The following is a 22,806-nucleotide window of genomic DNA, read 5'->3' as shown; positions in this document are numbered from 1 at the left end:
TTTCCCTATGCATTCATTTAATTTCTTGGGCAGACATCTGAGAAAGAGAAAGGCAGACCTTTGGCTGTCAAGATAGCCCTGTTCCTGCGCCTTACAGATCCAGTCCCACATTGTTTTCCTCCGTCACTGCCCTCAATACATCTGTGCACAGGGGTTGCTAAAATGCCTGCCAACTATCCTCCATGCTTCAGTGAAGATAGTTATTTTTTTCATTTAAGCAACCCACTTCATTTTTAATTCAAATCTCCCCCAGCTTTTCACGTCAGGGGAAAAAAATAGAAGTGTAGTGACCTTGAAGACACTTGGTCTTGCTGGCACCATGAAGTTCTGATCTGCATTCAGCTCTCCTGCCAACCATTGTTGTGCACGTAGTAGAAAAAGGCTTGTGGTGGGTTCTGATTCACCCATTTTGGTGACCATGGGAGAAGGGGAATGAGAGGAATCATAATTCTCACATTTGTTTTTTGAAGGGTCTCAAAAGAGATGTTCCTGGAGATTCAGCTCCCCGGCCAGCACAGAATTAAGTGCTGCTCGGCTCCCTCCATGTCCAGCTGATCTGGCTAGCTATGCATTAGTTTTCCAGTCATGAGAGCATATATACACACATAGGCTGAACTAAAGATTGGGGCAAGCTCTTGCTTTTCCAGTTGACCTGCTTATTGTGCCCCAGAAAGGCACAAGGTGGCAATTTTTACACCACCTGACTGCCAGTAAAGTTAGCAGAGCTGCTGGTGTAGATCTGTTCCAAAATGACCTGCTTCTCTCTGCCTCAGAAATTGATGGAGACAGATAGGCCTTGCCCAAGTTCGTAGAATCATAGAATCATGAAGGCAGGAAAAGACCACTAAGACCATCTAGTCCGCCCACCATCCCATCCCCACCATGCCCACTGAGCTGTGTCCCTCAGTGCCACATCTACACGGTTCTTGAACGCCTCCAGGGACGGTGACTCCACCAACTCCCTGGGCAGCCTGTGCCAATGCCTCAGTACCCAACCTGAACCTCCCCTGGTGCAACTTGAGTTCATCCTCTCTCATCCTATCACTGTTACCTGGGAGAAGAGGCCAACCCCCACCTCGCCACCACCTCCTTTCTCAGTGCGTTTTCTTTATTTACCATCACACTAACTTCTCCAAGGAAGTTTTAAGTCATGAAAACAAGTATTGCAGCCCCAGCAGCTCCTCAGGAGGGGCAGCACTGAACTCTGCTCTCTCGGGACAGCGACAGAATCCGAGGGAACGGCGTGGAGCTGTGTCAGGGGAGGGGCAGCTGGGGTTTAGGGACAGGTTCTGCACCAGAGGGCGGTGGACATGGAACAGGCGGACCCCCACAGAATGACCCGCCCCTGCAAACGGCGGCCGCTGAGGGCGAGGACTACAGCTCCCAGCATGCCCTGCGGCGGCATAGCCTCGCCTCGCCCCGCCCGGCGCTCTGGGAGCTGTAGTCTCTCCGGAAGAAGAGAGTGGGCTGTGAGGGGTGGCCGCCGCGGGGTGAGGGTGCTCGTGTCTTTATCTCGAGCCGGGACGGAGCGGGCGAAGGTCGGGTGTCTACAAGGACCGGCGTAGGGGCGCTCGGGGGCGAGTCCGAATCCCCTTCCACACAGGCGGGTGCGCGCGCGCTGTATCTTCCCGCCCTCCCCTCCTCAGGGCGCTCGTTGGGTGGGCGGAGGGACCGGGGCCGTGCGGGCCGGTTGTGCCGCTGCCGGGGCCCCGAGCCGCTCCTCCTCCCCCACAGCATCGGGAAGGGCGGATCTGTGCGGGCGGAGGGGAGCGCTGCCGCCTCCCGAGGTCGGTGCCGGGAGGGGCCGAGGTGCTGCGGCGTAGCCATGTAGCCCCGAGCGCCGGGCACCCGGACCGAGAGCCATGTCCCTGTCCCGTGTGGAGAACCCCTGCTTCCTGCTGTTCCTGCTCGTCTTCCAAGCCGTGTTCATCCTGATACTGTACCGAGGAGGAGCCTCGAGTATGTTCCGGGGGCTTTTGGAGTCGCAGCGCGTTCTGGATTACTCCAAAAGCCACGACGTGTACACGAACCTCAGCCTGCTGGCCCCGGCTGGCGGCGGGGCGGTGCTGCGCTACTGCTCGGTGCACTCGCCCATCGCCGGTACGTACCGACCTCTGACTCCCTGTGACTCCTGGGGTTTCTCTCTGGGGCTCGTGTCACGCTTGAAATTCGGCGTAACTCGATGCTAGCTTTCAGCATTTTACATGCGGTTTATATGAGAATGTATCTCTGCCCCTCGCTCTTTAGTGGTGATTGTTTTGGCCTCTGAGATGGTTATGTGTCTCTAACGCGTGCCGACGTCCCCCTTGCACTTTGAAGTCAGGTCACAGGCTGTGCCCTGTTTTTTCCTTGGGTCAGAGCTTTGAGGCGGCATTAATTCAGCTGTTGCTCTGCTAAAACATCTCCTGAATGAAGTAAATGCCAAGTCAAAACCACAAAGCAAGTTTGGCAGTGGTGATGCACATCTGGTGTTAGTGAATCCCTTCCACCCAGGTAGCCCAGATGGGAAAGTCTTCCCATAAGCGTGCATGTGCAGCTGCTGTGGCTCTTCTGCTGCAGAACATACAGTAAGTTACTTTGAGCTGTTCTTCCATTCTGCGCACGTTTCTGTATGCCTCGATGTGCATGTCAGTTGTCCTAAAACACGCTCCTTAGTTGTGCTGCTGTTCTAGGAAAGTGGTTCTGTGCAAATGGAACGTGGAGAGAGCGGGCCGACCTTGGCTCACAGGTGGAAGTGTTGTGGAAGACTGTGGCTGTGCTTCCTCCTGTGCTGAGCTGCTTGCTTGGGTTACTGAGCTGTGCTGGCTGCTTCCAGCTGAGCCTTTTGAGATTGTAACGCTGCTTGTTCTTCTGTGGAGTTTTCTTTCTACCTCTTGCTGAAGTTCATTGAATTGCAGTATCTGTGGTAACGTTTGGTATGTGCTTCAGCACTTCTCCTGGAAACAGCTCTATTAAGCTTTACTAAAATAGCACGGTCTGTTTGCACAAGTGTCAGTTATAATGGTCTTAGTATAGCCTCTTGTTCATCATTAACCAGAGCCTATCAGTTCTTTTGAGAAGCTTTGATTCTGTGGCTCAGACTGCCTTGTTTTACTGGGAAACAGCAGAAATTGACGTGTACCTTGCTTGTTTCCATTACTGACAAGAATCTACTGTCCTGAACAAATGAGTAAGCTTTGTTCTTAAATTTTAAAAAGTAGGTGTAATTCTGTGCAGCTTGTCTGCCAGCGATCAGATAAGCAAGAGCAGTGATGATGTATGTGGAGGAGGCAGATGCAGAGTGAAACTACATAAAAGTAATCGATGGTGTCAGAGCTAGGAAATCTACGTTAAGATCTTTTCTGCTCCCCGTTCCTGGAAGTATTAAGAAGAGAGGGGTTGGCCTGCGTGTCGTACTCCAGCAGTAACATGAAAACAGTGCAGTTACAGGCTGAAGCAAACAGTAAGGCTGCGTAGGTGAAAGAAAAACTACGAAGCAAAGGGACTGTGGGAGTTTTGCTGTGCTAAAAAGTTAGAATGGAGAATATGAAGTGTTATAGCTGTTAAACAATATTTTGGAGCATTGATACAGATCGAGCTTAAGAGGAAAAAAAGATGTCCCTGGAGGCATGCAAAGCCAGGCTGGACATGGCTCTGGGCAGCCTGGTCTAGTGGTTGGCAACCCTGCATTCAGGAGGGGGGGTGAAACTAGGTGATCTTTGAGGTCCTTTCCAACCCAGGCCATTCTATGATTCTGTGTTCTGCCATAGCTTCTACTCAGTGATGTTTCCTTTTAAATATAAGAAATAAGATATTCGTTTTGTATTCCTATATGCCAGCCTCTTCTGAGCTTTTTTTTTTTTGTGGTTTACCTTTTCCCTTGTAAAGGTGCATGCCGCTCTGCAAGGTGCTCGCCCTTAATTTATCTGTGCCCATCACACAGTAAATACTTCATAAACGTCTTGATTGGTTGTTATCATCTCTCATGAGACTGATCTCTCCTGGAATCATTACATCAGAGAGAACAATGCTTCTTAATACTAATTTCATAAACCCACTTAATAAGATTTCAAATCAATTTTGTGGACTCCAGTCTCCTATTCAGAGCTGGTAATAATTCACTGTGTCCACTCCAAAACACGTTAAAGTAACTGGAAGCATGCCAAGTGGCATAAATGGTTTCTGGATCGGGGCTTTTATGAAGTGCAGTGCTTTCTCCACTTACGTATACAGTCGGTCATTTAACTAATTCTTTGAATGTAGGCTCAGATTGAAGCTCTGTCTGCCTTCTTCTCAACTACCTGAATCCACTTCCAGAGCAGCAGCGCAAGAATTAAGGAAGTATAACAGCATAAATCTCCCTGCCCTGGGAGAGCTGGGCTTGCATTTTTAACCCTCAGTGGTGTTTGCTGACCCCTTTGTGGCCCCCAACTTGAGAAGCAATATGTACAGTATGAGTGTGGTAATATACTTTGTGCTGCTGCACTTTGGCTGAGGTATTAATCTGTGCTGCTCTTTCTGTTTGTTTAGCTTGTGCAAGTTTCACTCTTTCGTATTGAACTCCGTTATTAGAGCTGCTCATTCTGGATTAAATGTGTAGCACGTAAGTGTTTAGAAGTAATGCAATTCCTTAAGTTGGAATAGATTTGGTTAAAATTAATAGATCCCTTGATACTCAGACGTGTTGCCTAGAACATATTACAGGCAGGGAATGTGCTGTCACAGGCCCCTGCTAACAATATGGACAGGGAATTGTGGGGTTTAATTCTGTGCTCTGAAGTTTCCTGTTAATTAAACACTCCTCAGGGATAGAAGAAGCTCAGGAGCCAGACGGTGGAGGAAATTGATTGGTCATGTCAAGGTGTTGATTTTCATAGAATTACCAAGGCTGGAAAAGACCTCCAAGATCATCTAGTCCAACCACTATTCCCCCGCTAACCCATGGCCCTCAGTACAATGTCCAAACATTTCTTACACACCTCCAGGGTCGGTGACTCCTCCACCTCCTTGGGCAGCCTGTGCCAGCACCTGACCACTCTTTCGGAGAAGAAATTTTTCCTAATATCCAACCTGAACCTCCCCTTGTTCAACTTGAGGCCATTCCCTCATCCTGTTCCTGCTTATGCTGGAGAAGAGGCTGACCCCCACCTCGCCACAGCCTCTTCTCAGGGAGTTTTAGAGAGCAATAGGGTCTCCCCTGAGCTTCCTTTTCTCCAGACTGAACAATCCCCTTCCCTCAGCTGCTCCCCATCACACTTGTGCTCCAGACCCCTCACAGCTTTGCCTTTCTCTGGACATGCTCCAGGGAGGGCCTCGATGTCTGTCTTGTAGTGAGGGGCCCAAAACCAAACACAGTACTTGAGGTGCGGCCTCACCAGAGCTGAGTATAGGGGGACAATCACCTCCCTGCTCCTGCTGGCTGCACTATTTCTGGTACAAGCCAGGATGCCATTGGCCTGCTTGGCCGCCTGGGCACACTGCTGGCTCATGTTCAGCCAAGCGTCAACCACCACTTCCCAGTCCACCTAACTGTGGCTGCGCAGCATTTTGTACCTTGTCTGAATGGGAGTCCTGTGCTTTCTAACGTGGCCAAGATGGTTGAGCTTTTTTTTTTTCCTTTTTTTTTTTTTTTTTCTTTTCCTGTCCTTTCCCAAAGATGTTTTATTTTTCCCTGTCTGGTCCAGCCTGCAGCTGCTCTGCCCACATCTGGGATTTCATCAGATTACAGTGCATTAGCCATTTGTTAGCTGGCTGGGAAGGACAGCAGAGAGCCAGAACTGAGTTTACAGCCAAGAGGGGTAGGGCAGACAGAGGTCTGTGGATACATCGAAGGTTTTAATGACTCTTTTCTTTTCTTTGTTTCCTTAGCTTATAGGAATGAGTTTCAGAGCAGAGTTGTTTGATGTAAGGAGCCAGGCAGCTCAGAAGAACGTGGTGCCTTGAAAAGCCTCGGAAGTGTAGATATTACCCTCATGTATTGGATATCTGGGTATGAAAGGAGACAACAGGAGTGAAGCTCATGCGTGTTACCTTACTCTTTCCCTTATGTCCAGAATCGGATCTGATTTTTGGAATTTAGGGATTACTGCTACAGAACCTTAACTCTAATACAAAGAGCAGGGATTGTGTTAGGGGAAACAAAAACAGCTTTATGGGAGAACAAAAAAAGTATTAATTCCCTTTCTGACATTGTCTTGGGAGCAATGATCTGTACGTGAAATCCAATCTGCAGATAACGTTTCTTCAGCAAGCTCCAGTTGTCATCACATTGGTAGTTAATGATGCTTTAGCTAGAAGAACTTAAAAGAACTGATCGTCAGGGGAGTTCATAAATCTGAAAAGCAGTGTAAAATACAGGTTTAAAACAACGTTGGATTGAAATGTGCTGCTCTTAAAGATGGGGCAGGAAACCATCTGCATAAAAGTAGGTAATAACATCGTAAAATCCTAACAGTAAACGTGATCTAGACTCATGGGCCCATGGCATGATTCTCTGCAGAACTTCTGTTTCAGATACGCGAGTACAGCAGTGTACTCCAGTTGGCTGCTTAGGGTAACATCTTTAAAGTCAAATCCCCCGTGTGTTTTAGGTACTGAAGGAAGGATTTATGAGTGATACTTAGAGACAGCTGTCTTGCTGACAAAATTGTCTTGGTTTTTTTGTGTGGCTTTTTTTTTTTTTTTTTTTTTTTTTTAAGCCAGACTATGAAGTGGGATTCACAGGGGCTGGTCCTCTAGTCCATTTCTGACTGTGCAAGGGATGGAGTCAGTGGCTGTTTAGATAGACCTAGAGGGAATGCAGTTATGTACACTTCTAGAGAAGGAAGAGGAGGATGTTGCTGCCTCTAAGCTTGCCCATCAGAAACATGAGGTTTATAGTTTCTGTGTGCTAGCAAAGTGTTTCCCAGTTCTGGATTGCCAGCTTGAATCTTACTCCAAAGCCAACCCCTGAGCCTTGTTCATTCTCTTGTGAAACAGGCAACCGCTGGAGGGATGTCAGTTCCTTTTGTGTCAATTAAACAGGATGTGGGTGAATGCAGACTGTTTATTTATCTATTTTGTTAGGTTTGTAGAAGAGACTTTTCTTCCAGCCAATGCTACATTCAATACCTTTTGGACTCACCTCCTTGAATATGTATTAGACCTGGGGCAAACCCGTGTCTTTCTCTGCTCATGTGAAAGCTACCGAATGCCAAGCCTAAACACTTACTCTATTTCTCCTAGGCTTCGTTATCAGAAGTTTCATGAGAGGATAATTTATTTCAGTGCTTAAGAGGGAGTGTGACTTAGAAGATACTGAAAGCTCACTTCAAAACAGCCACAGGGTTAGCTACAAGCTTAGAAGAGGGGGAAAAAAAAATCTCATTTATGACTGCAAAAATAAATGAAGTAGCCCCCAGGCTTCTGGTGCTAAAATACCTTGTCCTTGTGTAGCATGACCTGCAGAGAATTGGACCTACGTAAAACCATAATATGAGACGATCAGGTTGTTGGATTTTAATTGTAGTTAAGGTGAAGGTTTCTTCTTAGCTTGTGTAAAGAATGTATTTTAATTTTGTTCTGTGTTATTTTCTTAGAGAAAAGTGTTTGGAAAACCACTAAGATACCCTGATACATATGCAAATATCCCTCTTTTGCTAGTTCTGGTCCTTCTTTCGCAACCCAGAAGAACAGGCATTGAAATAATCACAGTCTTTTCATGTTGTTACTATGCAGGACTTGTGTTAAAACCGTGATTGATACCTTGCACTGTTCTTTTTTTCTTTTCAAGCTTTTCCCATCTGGAGAAGATACCTTTTTTTTTTTTTTAATTAGGTAAAAACTGCTGTGCATACTGGATATGTTTTGTGTTTAAAACTGATCTACTTAGAGTTGCTATCATGTGTAGTTCCTTTTGCTGCCCCATTCCTATTCTTGCAAATATGAAATACCTAGCTTCTTCCTCAGCTCTGCTATCTGCTTCTCCTAAAACTTCAGTAGTAAAATGCTACCTGCCTAGCACTGTGTATATGATTAAACAATACAGCACATACAGCCCTTGTGGCATATGATTATAATATCAAATTGAACTTGGAACTTCTTTTAAGATAAAGCTAACATTTCTTAAAGCATTTGTGTTTCCCAAATCATTTGTGTTCATCCAGGCTTTAATCTGTCTCCCTCCAACCTGCGGAGTATCCTTATGGACATCTTCGTCCTTGAATCGAATCTGAAAGAGCCTTACAGACATTTTCCACATAGGTAGCTAAAAAAAAAAGCCTGTCATTGAGATTTGTTTTCATCTGTACTCCTACAGTGAACAAACTTATTGAAGGATACACTAAGCAACGGAAGACAGATTTGCTTGTGTGCTAGGGAGCCAGTACCAAGAAAAAGCAAAGTGCAGGAGCCTGGAGTGCATTGTTGGCTGTGACGTGGCTATGATGCCTCTCTGGAAGGTGCCTGCTGGCCTGGTGCTGGGCCTGGCACCGCTGTGGTCAGATAGTGGTGGGATTTGTCACACGGGCACATCCGTGTGGCGTTATTACCTGTTCTGGTCTAGAGGAGATCTGGTGTCTCCTGTAGTAACCGTGTGCAACTGGTCCAGTGTTCTTAAATGCAAGTTGAGAAACATTCCTAAGGTTGATTTTTATTTTTTTCCTCTGCCTCTCCTTACAGTTGGTCCATTAACCATCACTTTTGACGTGCTCCCTAGTGAAAGAATGATCATCCATAAAAATCCTTTTGTTCAGTCCGGAGGCCTCTACAGACCACCTCACTGCTTGGCCCGCTACAAGTCTGCCATTCTTGTAGCATACAGTAACCAGGAGAAATACCTTCACCATCTTCTTTATTACATTCATCCTTTCTTGCAGCGCCAGCAGCTCAGCTACAGAATCTACTTGATTCAGCAGGTAAATCTAAATCAAATATGCCTGGTGGTGTGGCTAAGTTTTCCACGTAAAGGTTAGGTTTTGAACAAGAAATGTGAATCTTCTAACACGGAAGTACCACTTTATGCCTGGGTTGAGCAGGTAAATTACATGCCATCATACCTCCGTGGCTACCACTGATTGAAATATCTTACCACTTGACAAGATCATTGTTCTGCTATTGATTTGTTGTGTTGGTTTTTTTCCTCCCAGGAGGGATAAAGCTGTCATTAAGTGGTAACTTGTATTTTCAGCTCTTCAGGAGTTGAATGTGAGTTGTCTGTCAGTGGCTTGTCAGTACAGCTGCTGAGTAAAACTGTTGAGACTAAATGTTAAGATGAAGTTGGATAATTTTAGACTGTATCAAGTGAAAACATCTGGCTTGACCTTGCTGTGTGCCAGCCCATGCAGGTTAAACAGCCATTAGTAATTGGTGGTGGACTGGTATTGCAAAACGTCAGTGGAGAGAGGATAAGTTTGGAGTTCATTGATTGATAGCTGATTGAGAGAGAGGAAGCTTCTTGTTTGTGACAGAGATCTGTTTTCTCCTTTCTAAGCTTTAGTAAGCAGTAGTCAGGACAGAAGTATTGATGTGCATATGTATGTCAACCTGAGGACTAATGTACCAGTCTCTTAAAAATGTGCCTTCTTCGTATGCCAGTAGTACATAGCACTAGACACATTGCCAATTTACAGTTGCGAGGAATATTTTAAGAGAGTTGGTAGTCTAGGGGTTGAAATTCTCAGACAATAGTAATTCACTCCAGGGTCATTCAAATGAGTAAGGCTTTTGCACTAATACCCATTGTAATTGAGTTCTCCTATTTGTTGTTTTGGTGGAGAAACATAAATCCTCTTTTCCAGGTGGGGAATGGCACGTTTAACCGAGCAAAGTTACTTAATATTGGTGTCCGGGAAGCCCTGAAGGATGAAGACTGGGACTGCCTCCTTCTGCATGACGTAGACCTGGTACCTGAGAATGATTATAATCTCTATGTCTGTGACGAATACTATCCCAAACATATGGCTAGTGCCATGGATAAATTTCAGTACAAGTAAGTGCTTCCATTTGCTTTGAAATTTATGTATCCTGCTCTTTTCTTTCCGGATAGATAGTATGAACGTGGATAGTGAAAGATCCAACCTTCAAGAAGTGGGAGTTTTCATTTTTAGATTTAGCACTTGCGGCTTCCCCAGGAAGGGGAATTGCTGACCTAAACATGTAGTCTTGAACAATTCCATGCGTGTGTTTCCCTGCTCCACTGTTAGCTTAGCTTGGCAAATAACTGGCAGATTTGTTTTTGTTTCCACAATAAAGAGCATGGGATGGCAATTACTGGAGTATGTGGAAGATTTTGGGAAGTGGTTGAGTCACCATCCCTGAATGTGTTCAAAAACCGTTTGGATGTGGTGCTCAGGGCCATGATAGAGTGGTGAGTTGTTAAAGTTAGGGTAGTATGGTTAGGTTGCAGTTGAACTTGATGATCTTGAAGGTCTTTTCCAACCTGAGCAATTCTGTGATTCTATATGTAGTACAATATAGGTGTTTGGATCTAATTGGAGATGTTAATTTTCAAACCACCTTCACTTAGACCTACTCAAAGGGAGGTAGGAATTGCGTGATTTTGCTGTTTGGGGTTTCAGTAAATAGTGTCTCTTAATTCTGGGCTTAAAACTTCCCTTGGGAGTACTTCTAAGCTTACCACTTTGCATCCATCTGCCTCTGCAGAAAAACTGTAAGGGATGAGATTAACGTCTGTGACCTGGATGATGTTGCTTGTTTCTGAAGGACTGAAGCCCTTATACTGATGCTTTTTTTTTTTTTTTTTTTTTCCCCTCTCACTATTTTAGCCTTCCGTATAAGTCCTTTTTTGGAGGTGTATCTGCTTTGACTCCAGAGCACTACATGAAGATGAATGGGTTTCCAAACACATACTGGGGTGATGGCGGTGAAAACGATGACATTGCTACAAGGTACTGATTGACAAGACAGGCTTAAAGTAGAACCAAAGTCAAAAACAGGGCATTTCTGTAAGAGAGGAACTAAAAGACTCAGTCCCTTAACGTGCTTGCAGCAGCATTGTAATCCAGATGCTGTTGGCAGTGGGCGTGATTGCTGTCAGAAAATGATCAGAATCTATGACTAATCATTGTGCCCTCGGAGAACAAAGCTTTCCTCAGATACTGGGGGACAACGTGTTACTTCACATCCTTGTGCCTGCACTTGCTCTGGAGTGCTTCCAAGGGGTTGTAGCCACCAGTAGTTGACAAGTGACCCCGCTGACATTAATAGCCCCAGGAAGGGAATCTATAGACTTGATAAACAAGAATATCAAGAAGGTATTTATTAATTCCCAAACAGTTCTGAGTTTACATGGGGCACGTGGGTTGTTCCAAATACTACCTAGTCACTAATACTCAGAATTCCTTGTGTTCCTTAATTCCAACTTCTGTCTTCAGTGCTGAGTGATGGAGAAGTCTGTGAACTACCGTGAGTGACAGCACAATCTGACACTTATTTTTTTTCTTGTATATTGGTTGCTATGGCAGCAGCGCGCAATAGAAGTGAACACAATGAATTTAGTTGCAGGTACTTTGCCTAATGCGAATTCTTCAAGTACAAAATCACAGCTGTATCTTTATTCACCTTTGTAGTTGCACTGTGTACCATCTTGCACCGAGGCAAGCTAATAGGGTAGTTAAAAAAAAAAAAACTAAACTGGCAATAAAGGCCTTATGTTTTTTTTTTGGTCTTGCACACTGCTACAGTCTTGGTGAAATGTTCTGGTTGAGAACTCTAGCAGCTTTTAAAAAGCAGTATTCTTCTGGGAATTGAAATCAGGTTAATGCAGAAATCCTTCTCTTCCTCTCAGAGCAAGCTAGCTAAAATTGTACATAGGTTGCTCTGAAAGTAATGCCTCCTATTTGTTTCCATGGAAACTACAACAGCTACAAAACACAACAGCACTATTTACTAGGGCAAAATCTCTGCTACAAAACACTAATTTTTCAACACAGTCACCAGCATTTGCAATGCATTTTTTTGCCAGTGATGAACAAGAGCCTGCATGCTGCGCTCCTGAAAATCTGCACAGTGGAGGTGACCCACTGTTTCACATTTGTTATGATGGTGTTGTTACTAGGAAAATGTTGCCCATGTAGTCCATCTTCCGTTGGCCAAAACAGTGAAGTCAGAAGTTGCCAAATCTGGACTATAAAATGGGTGTGGTAGGACAGTCCAGGCAAGACTGGCAATGTGTGCCACAGTCTTCAAATGGTAAGGGGCCTGGTGTTATTGTGTTGCAAGAGAAAGGTGGTGTTCTTCTCTGTTGTGACTCTGGAAGTTCAAGCCTTCAGCTTAGTCAGTATTCGGATGTAGTGGTCAGAGCTGATGGTTTCTCTGAGTTCCAGGAAATCTGGAAGGATCACCCCTTTCCTCTCCCAAAAAACCCTTTACCTGCTGAGGACTGTGTCTTACATTTCTTTGACAGCAGATTCATCCATCACCACTCTGGACTGCTGTTTTGACTCTGGCTCGTAGTGGTGACACCACATCCTGTCACTGGTAATGATGTGATGACGAGAAACTGTCACCTTTAGCCTTCTATTGGTTCAGTATGTCCTGTCAAGCTTGCCTATGGTGTTCTTTCTATTCCTTTGTGAACAAGACCACCTGGTGCAAATCTTGTGGAATTCCAATGTTGCCACCATTGTTTCCAAAGCACTGAAGCTGATATTCAGCTCTGTACACACTGCCCTGGTCATAATCAGCCAATTCACATAGATAAGCTGGTACTGACGCTTTTCATTTCATGGTGTAACAGCTGCATGTAGCTGTCCAGAACATGGCTTGTGTGTGGATCCTGTTAGGTCATGGCCTGAACCAGTGATTGAGCACCTGGTGAAGGGGTCTGGGCAGCCCTGTGAGCACAGGTGTGAGCAATTCACCTGTGTGATGGGAAGGAGTGGACCCAGGGCCCACCCCTACAGCATTTAGGGGCTGGCAACTGAAGGGGAAGCATATCTACTTGGAGATTGCCACCTGTGGGAGCTAACAGTGAGTCCTGGTCCTCAGACAGGGGTAAGCTGTTCCTTCTTTAATATCAGACTGTGACCACTACTTTTCTTTGGTGATTTGAAACTCGTTAAAGGCAACTATATCTCCTGCAACCTATCCTTACAGCTTGTTTCTCGTGTTGCTGTCACCACTGCCTCACTGTGCTCGTAGCCGCTGTTTGGTCTCCATAAATGTTCAGCAAACATTGATGAATGTCAGTGGGGGCTATTTTTTCTACATGGAAGAATTTAATGACGCACCTTTGCTTCATATGCACTCCCATGTCAGGCACCATTCTGTCAGACTGCCCCTCTGCTGCCATCTGTCACATGGCAACAACATGTAAGGGAATATTGGTGGGAAGGTTCAACTTCTACTGCCGTACCACCAACATCTGCCTCTGACGTTGTGGGCTGACATAATAAAATAGGAGGTGTTACTTTTGGAGCAGTCCTATATATGATTGTTCAGGGATTCAGCCTTTATTAAAGGAAGGGAATGCCAGGAAAAATCTTCAAATCAAGCACTACAGTGGAGGTCTCTTCCACTGTTCTCAGTACAGCTTAGGCCTCTAATGTGGTTTTCAATGGTGAAGAGTCAGACCAGTTCTGCACTCCATTGCAGAAGTCTCTCAAGGCAAGTAGGATATGTAAATCCCCAGATTGCCCTCTCTTGAAGGAAGGTAAATCTTGTGTGGTTTCTCTGAAAACTTATGAGTGGCAGTGTTCCATTCCATAGGTACTTGGAGTCCATAGACAGTGGCTGTTAATGATTTATTTACATACTGAAGTCTCACTTTGAAGAAGTTAGGGTATTGCATCTGGATTTTAGGAAGTGCTCTAGTACTTCTGAAGATAGAACAATAAAATTAATTTGTGTTTGACAATTGGCTTCAAAATGTCCAAAAGAAGTTCTGTAAAGATTTCACACTAGGATACTGCTCATTAAAACAGAATTAGCAAAAAAAAAAAAAAAAAAAGCTGCTATTTACAGTTTGCAGACTGTAGTGCTTACATCAGTAAACAGCAGGACCTACCTTTTATTAGAAATAAAACACTATTCTAATTGGAACCACTGCTGCGTTAAAATTATCAACTACAGGAAAAACTGGGTTCTTGAAACTGTAAGCGAATGTTAAAAAACAAAAAACATCCTGAAAGAGTTAATCTTGCAACACTAATTGCAACAGCAAAACTACATTAGTATTCCTTTTTCTGGTCTTTTTGGTCGAATCTGCAGTAAGCGATGCCAAACAAGGTGCCTTGTTTAAAACTGAAATAAATATTAGTATGTCATTACTGTCAATGGAAGGCTGCAATCATTTTCTATCTCCAGATTAACAAATATTTTCAGTTCTGTAGCCTCTTCTAGCTTTAGAGCATTCCTGCTTCAGTGGAGCTTGCTGTTGTACCAGGTCACAACAGAAGGCAATCAAATGTTGCAGATGTGCCAGTTAGATAACCTACATTGAGCACACTTTCATTCTTCTGCAAGGAAAATTCCTGTGAATATGAGAGGTCCTCTGTGATAAACAAAGGCTTGCTAGGTCTAGCAGTATTACTGTCAGTTTCTGTTGGTAAGCTAACATAGATGCCATCAGTAATGAATGACTTAAGTCACACGAAGTGCAATTTTTAGGAATAAGGATGTCATTGCCAGCTAAGCAAACTCTTTATGCTTTATTTTACAGGATCCAGTTAGCAGGCATGAGAATTGTCCGGACGCCCTTGCACCTTGGACGCTACAAAGTGATGGACTACAACAGAGAGACAGAAGAGCCTTGGAGAAGGTAACTGTTCAGGGAGGGCAGCTCAGAGACTGCTCCTTGTTGCAGGCTGTTACCTCATCATCCTTAAGAAAGGCAGGAAGTAAACCTCATGCCACTGGTTATTTTTCTGTTTTAATGCTGCTATTTAAAGAAAGCTCCCAGTTAGCTTCACTTGATCTGTGCTGCTCCTGTCTCTGCATTTGAAGGGTAGATGCACTTCTAGTTTCCTACTTCTTACTTAGTGTGACGTTAAGGATATTTGCTAGCCAGGCAGGTATCAAACCTCAGCATCAAATTATTTAGGGAAAACGCCATCTGAGTCTGACTTGTAAACCAGGTTTCTGTTTGAAGAGGCTCTTTGTGCAGATTTACAAAGTGTCGTTAAAATAGCGGAAAGCAGTATTGTAGTTTGAGGAGGTGATTAAGATGCATGACAGACCTTAGCAAAGACCCAGTTTTATACAAAAATGGTGGAAGAGGGTGTTGGGGCAAGTGTGAAGGTTTCTCATAGAGACAGTGCAGATTTCCCTCCCTCCTCTTAAACTGAGGTTTCCATAACAACCCTGTCTTAAACCTACTTATTGCAGTCTGCGTTCATTGCTCTTGCAAGCCTCTCTGTTGCACTCCCAGGTCTCTATGCTTGCTACCAGGTTCTTGTTTTTTTCAGAATCCAGTCTCCACCCCCTCGGTCTCCCTTTCTGATTAGGATCCAGTCCATGCTATCCTTCTTCTGTGTAATACTCAGCATGAAGTTCAACCCAACCCTGTTAAGCATTCTCTCTTTGTGGTTTGTAATTACATGAAGAGGATTTTCTTGGGGCTTTGCTGACAGCTTTCATCTGCTAAACCTTTGCCCTCTAGAATACCATTTCTTCTGCTATCTCTATTCAAAGCATCAGTTGTAATCATCACCCATTCTCTTTTCTCTAATGGCAACTATTCTCCCTTCTTCAGGCCTGCTTCCCGCCACAACACTGGAAAAATGTGGAAGGATGATGGGATGAACTCATTAGAGTTCAAGCTCCTTTCCAGAACAAAGCATCCTCTTTATACCAACATTACTGTGGACATTGGATATGTTCCCCCCTTCTCTTAAGTTAATGAAAACTAAAGTGGAGTTTGAATTCACAGTGGCGGGATCCTTATGGGTATTCAGCCTCTACCTCCAGCAGTGGTGCAGAGTCTGCAGCACCTGAGCCTAATCCTGTTCTCTTTCATACACTGAACTTTTCTTTGGAGTGTAGGAGACTTTGAAGAAAAGGCTTCAGGAATGAGGCATGATAGCTACAAACAGGATCTGGCTTACTGTATAAGTCCTTTAAAGCACTGGAAAACTACTGAGCCAAATCCACCTCTCGTGCCTCAGGCCGGAGAGGGATTGTCTCCTTGACAATAAGTTGAACCCAAGTTTTCTGGAACCTTTGTTCCATAATGGGATGGCTCTGTCCTGCTGCTTACTCAACTGGTAAGTGAGATTCAAGCCATTCTGTTGTTAGTCCTCTGAAATGCTGTTTTTTGAGAAAGAACTTACTTGATGTTGAAACCTGTTACAATTCTGTAAATATTTTTTTTGTGAATTTGTGACAAGAATGTTGAGGCATCTGTTTGGATTAAGGTTTTTCTAGAGTATTTAATAAGACTTTAATAAAGGAGAAAGTTGCCTTGAGATTCGATGAAACTAGAGCATAAATTTCTGGTCATCTGGACAGCTTATCAATGAATGTGAGCATTCTTACTGTAGCTGTATGTAATTCACACTGAAAGAGGCCTCAGACTGTCACCTATGCTCAGCAGATGGAAATTAATCTACCATTTCAGCCATTGCTCAAGTGTTAATTATCTCTCAAGGTTGATCTGCATTCAATTAAAACTCTTCTGAGAAATGAAATACTAGAGGAAAAATTAAGTCATATGTCACCAGCTAAAGCTGTGACCCTGACTTGTGGAATCAAACTCCATAACCTGAGATTAGGTTACAAAGCAGGTATGTTTATTACAGTGCTGCACCCACACCAGGTGCAAGGGGGGGGGGTCCCTGCCCTACCAAACTCGCATAACCAGGGGCAGAAATGTTAGATATTTAAAAGCCAAGCTTATACATATTCAGCAGGTTTCCCAAGATCCATCTACATATTCATAATTTCCTGGGAATTCCTTTGCATACGGTCCCTCCCTCTGGTGCATGCGTTGTTGTTCCTCCTGGTGGTCGTTGGATGAAGGCTTGACATCTTCATCACTCTGCCCTTTTCACCCCACTGCTGCTTTGCAGAGTTACTCCGGCTTCAGCCAGGTTCCTTGTACTGGTCCCTGCTGATAGTGGAGTTTCACAGAGTTCCTTTTCTTATCTTGCCTTACGTTCTACTTACCCCAGCCCCATGCAATAGTTGTTCTTCCTAACTCAACCCTGGCAAGAATGCATTTGTACTTACCTGAAAGTAAGGCTGATGGTCTGTCCTAGACCTTGCCCTTTTTGTCTTCTTTCTCTATGTCAGTCTATCAATAGCGTTGCCTACAAGCCCCACTTATTTTGCAAGTGTAAGATAGGATTTTTTTTACCTTGTTACTTGTATATATTACAGTCAAATTCCTGTTCTCCGTTCACTAAAAAGCCGCATCTATCACCCTAATACCCAAGAATCTATTAAAGGTTTCATTTTTCTCTACAGTTAGAGTAATATGTGTCAACCAGAGATAGAGGAATTCTTCAATGCTATAGCATGAAGTTGCTTTTTGTCATGTAATTCTTAATACAGTTTCCTAAAAGAAAATGCCCCAGCTTTGCAGCTGCCTCCAGGGACTGCATATCCAACCAGCATGGATAAAGACAGATCAGGCACAATAAGGAATTTTTCTAATCAGGGTTTTAGCAGAAATCCCAGAGCATACTGGAACAGTTATAAGAGTGGTATGGATAAAACAAGAATCACAAACAGCAGCAGCTTTGTTAGGTGCACAGATACGCATGCTGCTAACAGTATGGCCTAAGCCATGAAAGAACAAAGAGGGGCAGCAGTTTTTCTCCATCTCACACAGTTAGCCAGTGCACTTGCTTCTAGCTCTCTCCAGGATAACGCATAACCTGCAGGCTACTGCAGAATTAAATGAGACTTCCATTTTGCTGTAGGACACTTAAGTACTCCTATTGCAGGGTGAGATGAGCTTACGAAAGACAGATGCCTTTTGAATTAAGCAGATTATATTTTATTGAGAGATTTTTAACGTCTTCTCATCTATTACCATTATTGCTGTTTCCACCCCATAAGCAGTTTTTCTCTAGGCTGGAAAAAATGAGCTTTCCTCAACAGGTTTGTAGACGGTAAAAAAATTCTTGTGCTTTTAAGGGTTTTGACTGGCCTGCTCCTTTTGAAATCTTGGTAGTGTCGCCTTCCTACTTTCAAGTGGAAGTTTAGAAATAGTTTCAAGAAATACTTTTTAGGAGACTTAAGTCCTTCTACTGGACCAGCCCAAACAAGGAAACTTACAAACATCTCCGCAGAAAGTGCATAGAACACCAGGACCTGCCCCTCTCCAGTCCTCAGAAAATGAGCTTCTTGGCTGATCAATTAGATGCTGTGCAGAAAGACATTCTTCTGTGCTGCTGAAGTACTCTTTCAAGCAGAGTGCTGCAAGTCATCTGCTGTACCACCAACCACAAACAAGATCTGCTGCGATTTCCTAAAACCTTTGTGGTGCTCACCCTTATGAGATCTTTGGCTGCACGCTGAAATCTACCGTTATGTTGATGTATAAAGGGTTATGTTCCACTGACAGCAGTCTATATGAACAGGAATTCAACCCATCTGTTTTCCATGTTCTAGATACCTGGCGCAGAAGCTTCATCCTGAGGACAGAGTAGAGGAGAAAATCATTATAGCAGCACGAAACTGAACTCCATAAGAGTTCTGAGCTCTTCCCCATGTCCAGTAATCTTAAGAGACAGAGCTATAGCCATTTTGTATCTACTGGGAATGTAAATTCATGCTTTTCCTGTCCTCAGCATGGACACGGGGAAACAGTCCTTCCGCATAGGGAAGATGGGTTTAAGCCAATTAATCTCTGAAATCGTATTCTAAAATCGTATCTGTGTGACTACAGATTCAGAAGGCGCTAAGGAACATTACCCAGTCAACTACAGGCAGATCTCATGCACAGAACAGCTGCCAGCTTGTGGTGTCACAGTCATGTTTCCCATGGTACCACAATGTACCCATTTTACCTAGAACAAAGACCTGGGCCACCAGTTGCCTGGCTCCTAGGCACCTACCAAGACAAAGCAAGATGGAACGCTGCTCTTACCTCTCTCTGTTCTCCTCATTGCCACGGTCACGGTTGTGGAAGATCATCGTGTATCTGGCTACGTCAGCAGACGGCCTCATCACTCGCATCTTCTGCATCTCAACCCTGAAAGAAACAGTTGTGCCATATGCAAGACGCCACTTATAAGCCAGCTCTTAAGAAACGACATTCTGTTAGATGCCACGGAAGCAAGCATTGAGAACTGTAGGCAACTTATTATCTCTTCCACACTCGATTTTGCTGGAGAAATAGAGCTCACAGAGTTGGGTTTCCGCACAGGAGGTCCAGGAGGATGTCAGATACCCGAAACATGTAGCTAGTACAGCAGAGATCATGTAGAGTTTGCTTTAAAGACATGTTTTACAACAGAATCCATTTAAATTAGTATTGTCTGGTCTAGTTTGACTTCCATGCATTAACCTAGGAGGTCTGCAGCAAAACTGCATGTTTTGCAACACATTTATGTCAACTAATGTAATGAAGCCACTACGCTTCATAGTTCTCCACTAAAAAGAGGAAAGGAACTTGTTTTCCTGTGGTTTGCAGACAGCTCTGCAATCTTAAACTTTTTTCCTTCATGTGAATAACCTCTTTATGCAAACAGGGCCAGAAATGTTAACTTGCATGCACGGATTTTAGTGTCTGGCATCAGGCACTTGATTGGAACTTTTGGCCTTAAACATTATCGGTGGAGCACAACAATTCTGCTCTGTCAGCAGCAGAAAGGGTCAATTTTATGACAGTGGAGTTAAAGAATAGCTGAGGTCTTTGCTAGTTGTAACAGCAGCTGAAAGAGCAGTAGGAAACCAAGACTGAAGAAGCAGGCCCTATAGCTTTCCAGTAACTGTAGCAGTAAATTATCAAAAACTACAAATGATCTGAAAATCTTTATGATGCTCACCAGGAAGAAAGCATTGCATTTAGCATAAAAATAATCAGTAGAAGGTAGATGCACTGCAGCCCTCAGTTCTTGAAAATACTGAAGGGGATGCTGCCATCTGCTGCATTTGCAGAGGAAGGCTAAAATGATCTCTGTACTACGACCTACTGAGAAAGTAAGCTTCCCATTCCCTACTGCTACAAACACTGTTCACTGTCTTAACTACAGTCAACACCACCCACAAACTAAGCCCTGCTCAGATATAGTTATGGTAGTCAATGAATGAATTAAAAAAAAAAAAAACAAAAAACCAAGAACTCCCCCATTCTTGCAAAAAGGAGTAGATCTTGGTACATTTGTATCTCAGGCAAACCCTATTCCACTTTGAATCTTATTTTGGTTACAACCAATTTCCAAAGCAGAATAAAAATGCTCTGGGGATCAAACAAAAAAAAACCAAAACCAACCAACAAAAAATACCAGCAATTCTCTCAGGGGAAAGATCAGGTTTTAGATATGCCTAGTCTTTTTGAAGAGGAAAACATTCACAGAACTACATCTTCACACTCCAAATCTCCATACAGTAATACTATTCTGGAGTTCAAGAATCCTGTAGCATTTCATCTTTGAAGGCTAGGTTTAAGTCTCACAGCTTTTATTTATCTTTTAAACCCAGCTCCTTCCCTTCTCGCACCCATTTTCATCTAGCTGCCTTTTTACCTGATTCGAAGGTCGTCATCTTCTCCACCCCAACCCCAGTAGTTGTTAGAGAATCCATTCACCTTGGAAAACTGGTCTCTTGTTAGAGCAGTTACACCTCCAAAATATCCCTGGTAACGTAACCTAGAAGTACACAGGGAGAGAAAATGAAGAATTAAAAGGTTGAGTTACACCAACAATAAAAATGCCACACAGAAACTCTTGATCTAGACCTGTCTTTTGAGGAGTTGAGGATGCACAAATCTATTAATTAGGTCCTGTTCTCTTACACTTTTCACAAAAAGACAGTGATTTGCTTTAGGCTAGAAGAGCTCTCCCAGCTGAAAGAATGGAACTTTCCTACTTAAATAGCTTCCTTATACAACTCCCCTTGCTAATCAAAAAGGCTCTTCTCAAGGACCTTGAGAAGTAAGAAAGGAACAAAGCGATGCAATACAGCAGAAGGAACAAGAGCTGCTCCTTTGTAGTAAAAACAGCAAGCCACCAACTACCTTAGAGCTGAATCTCACAAACTTTAAATGAAAACAGATCTTGTGCTACAGGGAGCATGTGCTACGGGAATTCAGCTCAAGGCTGTAACACTGTAAGAGCAGTTCCAAGGTGAGGTAAAGTGCAAGTTGCTTTACAACCTAAATGTCACAGAGCTCGACTCTAAAAGTTTCATTTTAATTTCTACTGTCCTTGTCCGGGAAACTGTATAATCACTGTAATTTCATATCGTGTTTATCTTACACCATTTTGCTAATTATTTTTTATGACACCCTCCACTTTCTTAGCCCTTAAGCATTACAAGACAGCCTCTGCTAAACTGCCACTGCCAGCATTATGCAAGTGGCTGCAGATTGCACTTCAATTCCCAAATGTACATGAACCTAAACAGATGAACATATCGGCAGGGCTAGCAAAGGAACAGCATTTTGCACTATTTCTGGTTTATCATGAATCTATTAAAAACAAAAAAGACAGAATTTTTTCCCTGAGGCTGGCTATTCCTCTCATCATAGAATCAACTTGCTAGAGGGCAAGTTGCGAAGGACCTCATCCACTTGGGTTTTGAGCATCTCCAAGAATAGAGATGCCACAAGCGCTTTGGGCAGCTGTTCCAGTGTCTGACCACTTTCCACAGTAAAAATGCTTTGTCTTACATTTAAATTTCCTGTATTTCTGTTTGCATCCACTGCCTTTTGACTTTTGCTAAGAAGAATCTGGCTCCACCTTCCACCAAGCATTTAAATACAGTGGTAGGATCTCTGTTGAGCCGCCACAGCACCAACTCTCAGCCTCTCTACATATGTCAGACGCTCCAGCTGCTTAATTTTCTTCATAGCCCTTCTCTGGCCTCACTCCAGTATGTCCACATCTTTATTATACTGGGGAGCACAGAGCTAGATAGAGCACTCCAGTATCTTCTCACCAATGTTGAGTAGAGGGCAACAATCACCTCCTCAGTCTGCTGAAGATACCCCCCCTTAACAGCCCACAGTGCTATCTACTGCCATTGCCACAAGCACACATCGCTGGCTGATGTTCAACTTTGCAGAAACAGACCTAGGAGGAGATCCTAGTGGGCACAAAGCTGCTCTCCAGGAAGTCTCCAGCATGTACTTCCTCCTCAGGTGCAGGACTTCACAGTCCCCTCCACTGAACTTCTCGAGATTCCCCTCCTAGCTTTGTATCTTCTTAAGACTCGCTGAGGGTGCACTCTTTGCCCCACTATCCAGGCCAGTGATGAAGATGTTAACCAGTACCATCCCCCACATCGACCCTACGGTACATACACCACTGTGTATGGACTGATGTCCAGCTGGAAAGCGAGTTTTATTCTGTAGAGAGAGAACGTACAAGCTCTCCTTTCTCATATATTTAGTAAAGGAAACCCAGAGGTGAAGCAGAGCTTTACTTCAAAGTGCTTGCAATCAGCTTTTGTGAAACCCAACTTCTAATTAATAGCTAGACTGACATAACATAAGAGGTGAATCTTGAAAGAAACACATTCAATAAATGAAACCACTCTAGTCAATAAATTCACCAAGCTCAGGAGCCTTTTTTCCTCTAAGGTGAACTGAACTTGACTTTTTGTTTTTAATTATTTACATCACAGTAGCATTTAGGAGATCAATTTAAAACCCAAACAGTGCTGTATTAGACACTGTACGGGCAGCTAATTAAATGACAACCCTATTGCTTGGTAGAT

General features: G+C 43.8%; 2 protein-coding genes across 7 annotated transcripts in view; one reads left to right on the top strand and one right to left on the bottom strand.

Moving 5' to 3' along the window:
* Positions 1,406-21,764, top strand: LOC110399414 (beta-1,4-galactosyltransferase 3-like). Of its 2 annotated transcripts, none has more exons than XM_021398068.1 (6): positions 1,406-2,100; positions 8,638-8,873; positions 9,756-9,946; positions 10,743-10,865; positions 14,639-14,737; positions 18,535-21,764. In XM_021398068.1, exons 1-6 carry the CDS (start codon positions 1,863-1,865, stop codon positions 18,602-18,604), a joined length of 957 nt encoding a protein of 318 aa, XP_021253743.1. In that variant the 5' UTR covers positions 1,406-1,862; the 3' UTR covers positions 18,605-21,764. The 2 variants fall into 2 exon arrangements, with proteins under 2 accessions (XP_021253743.1, XP_021253733.1); XM_021398058.1 differs by lacking the exon at positions 18,535-21,764 and adding an exon at positions 15,671-16,397 and having other exon boundaries at positions 1,408-2,100.
* The window catches only part of B4GALT4 (beta-1,4-galactosyltransferase 4), a 24,378-nt gene continuing 19,466 nt past the window's right edge, over positions 17,895-22,806 (bottom strand). For all 5 annotated transcript variants that reach the window (XM_021398021.1, XM_021398045.1, XM_021398031.1 and 2 more), the window contains 3 exons: positions 20,613-20,735; positions 19,013-19,117; positions 17,895-18,557 (listed from right to left, as the gene is read on the bottom strand). In XM_021398021.1, coding sequence (XP_021253696.1) covers positions 18,416-18,557; positions 19,013-19,117; positions 20,613-20,735 — 370 coding nt within the window. In that variant the 3' untranslated portion in view covers positions 17,895-18,415. The remainder of the gene's footprint in view (positions 18,558-19,012; positions 19,118-20,612; positions 20,736-22,806) is intronic.

Source organism: Numida meleagris, chromosome 1, assembly GCF_002078875.1.
Source record: "Numida meleagris isolate 19003 breed g44 Domestic line chromosome 1, NumMel1.0, whole genome shotgun sequence".
Classification (NCBI taxonomy): domain Eukaryota; kingdom Metazoa; phylum Chordata; class Aves; order Galliformes; family Numididae; genus Numida; species Numida meleagris.
This window is presented reverse-complemented; position numbering and strand designations above follow the sequence as displayed.

Bases quoted from the DNA above. Each gene is read 5' to 3' on its own strand.
- LOC110399414 (XM_021398058.1), top strand. From the start codon at position 1,863: ATGTCCCTGTCCCGTGTGGAGAACCCCTGCTTCCTGCTGTTCCTGCTC. The intron at 8,874-9,755 runs GTAAATCTAAAT...CCTCTTTTCCAG, and splicing joins GAATCTACTTGATTCAGCAG to GTGGGGAATGGCACGTTTAA. The intron at 10,866-14,638 runs GTACTGATTGAC...TTTATTTTACAG, and splicing joins AACGATGACATTGCTACAAG to GATCCAGTTAGCAGGCATGA.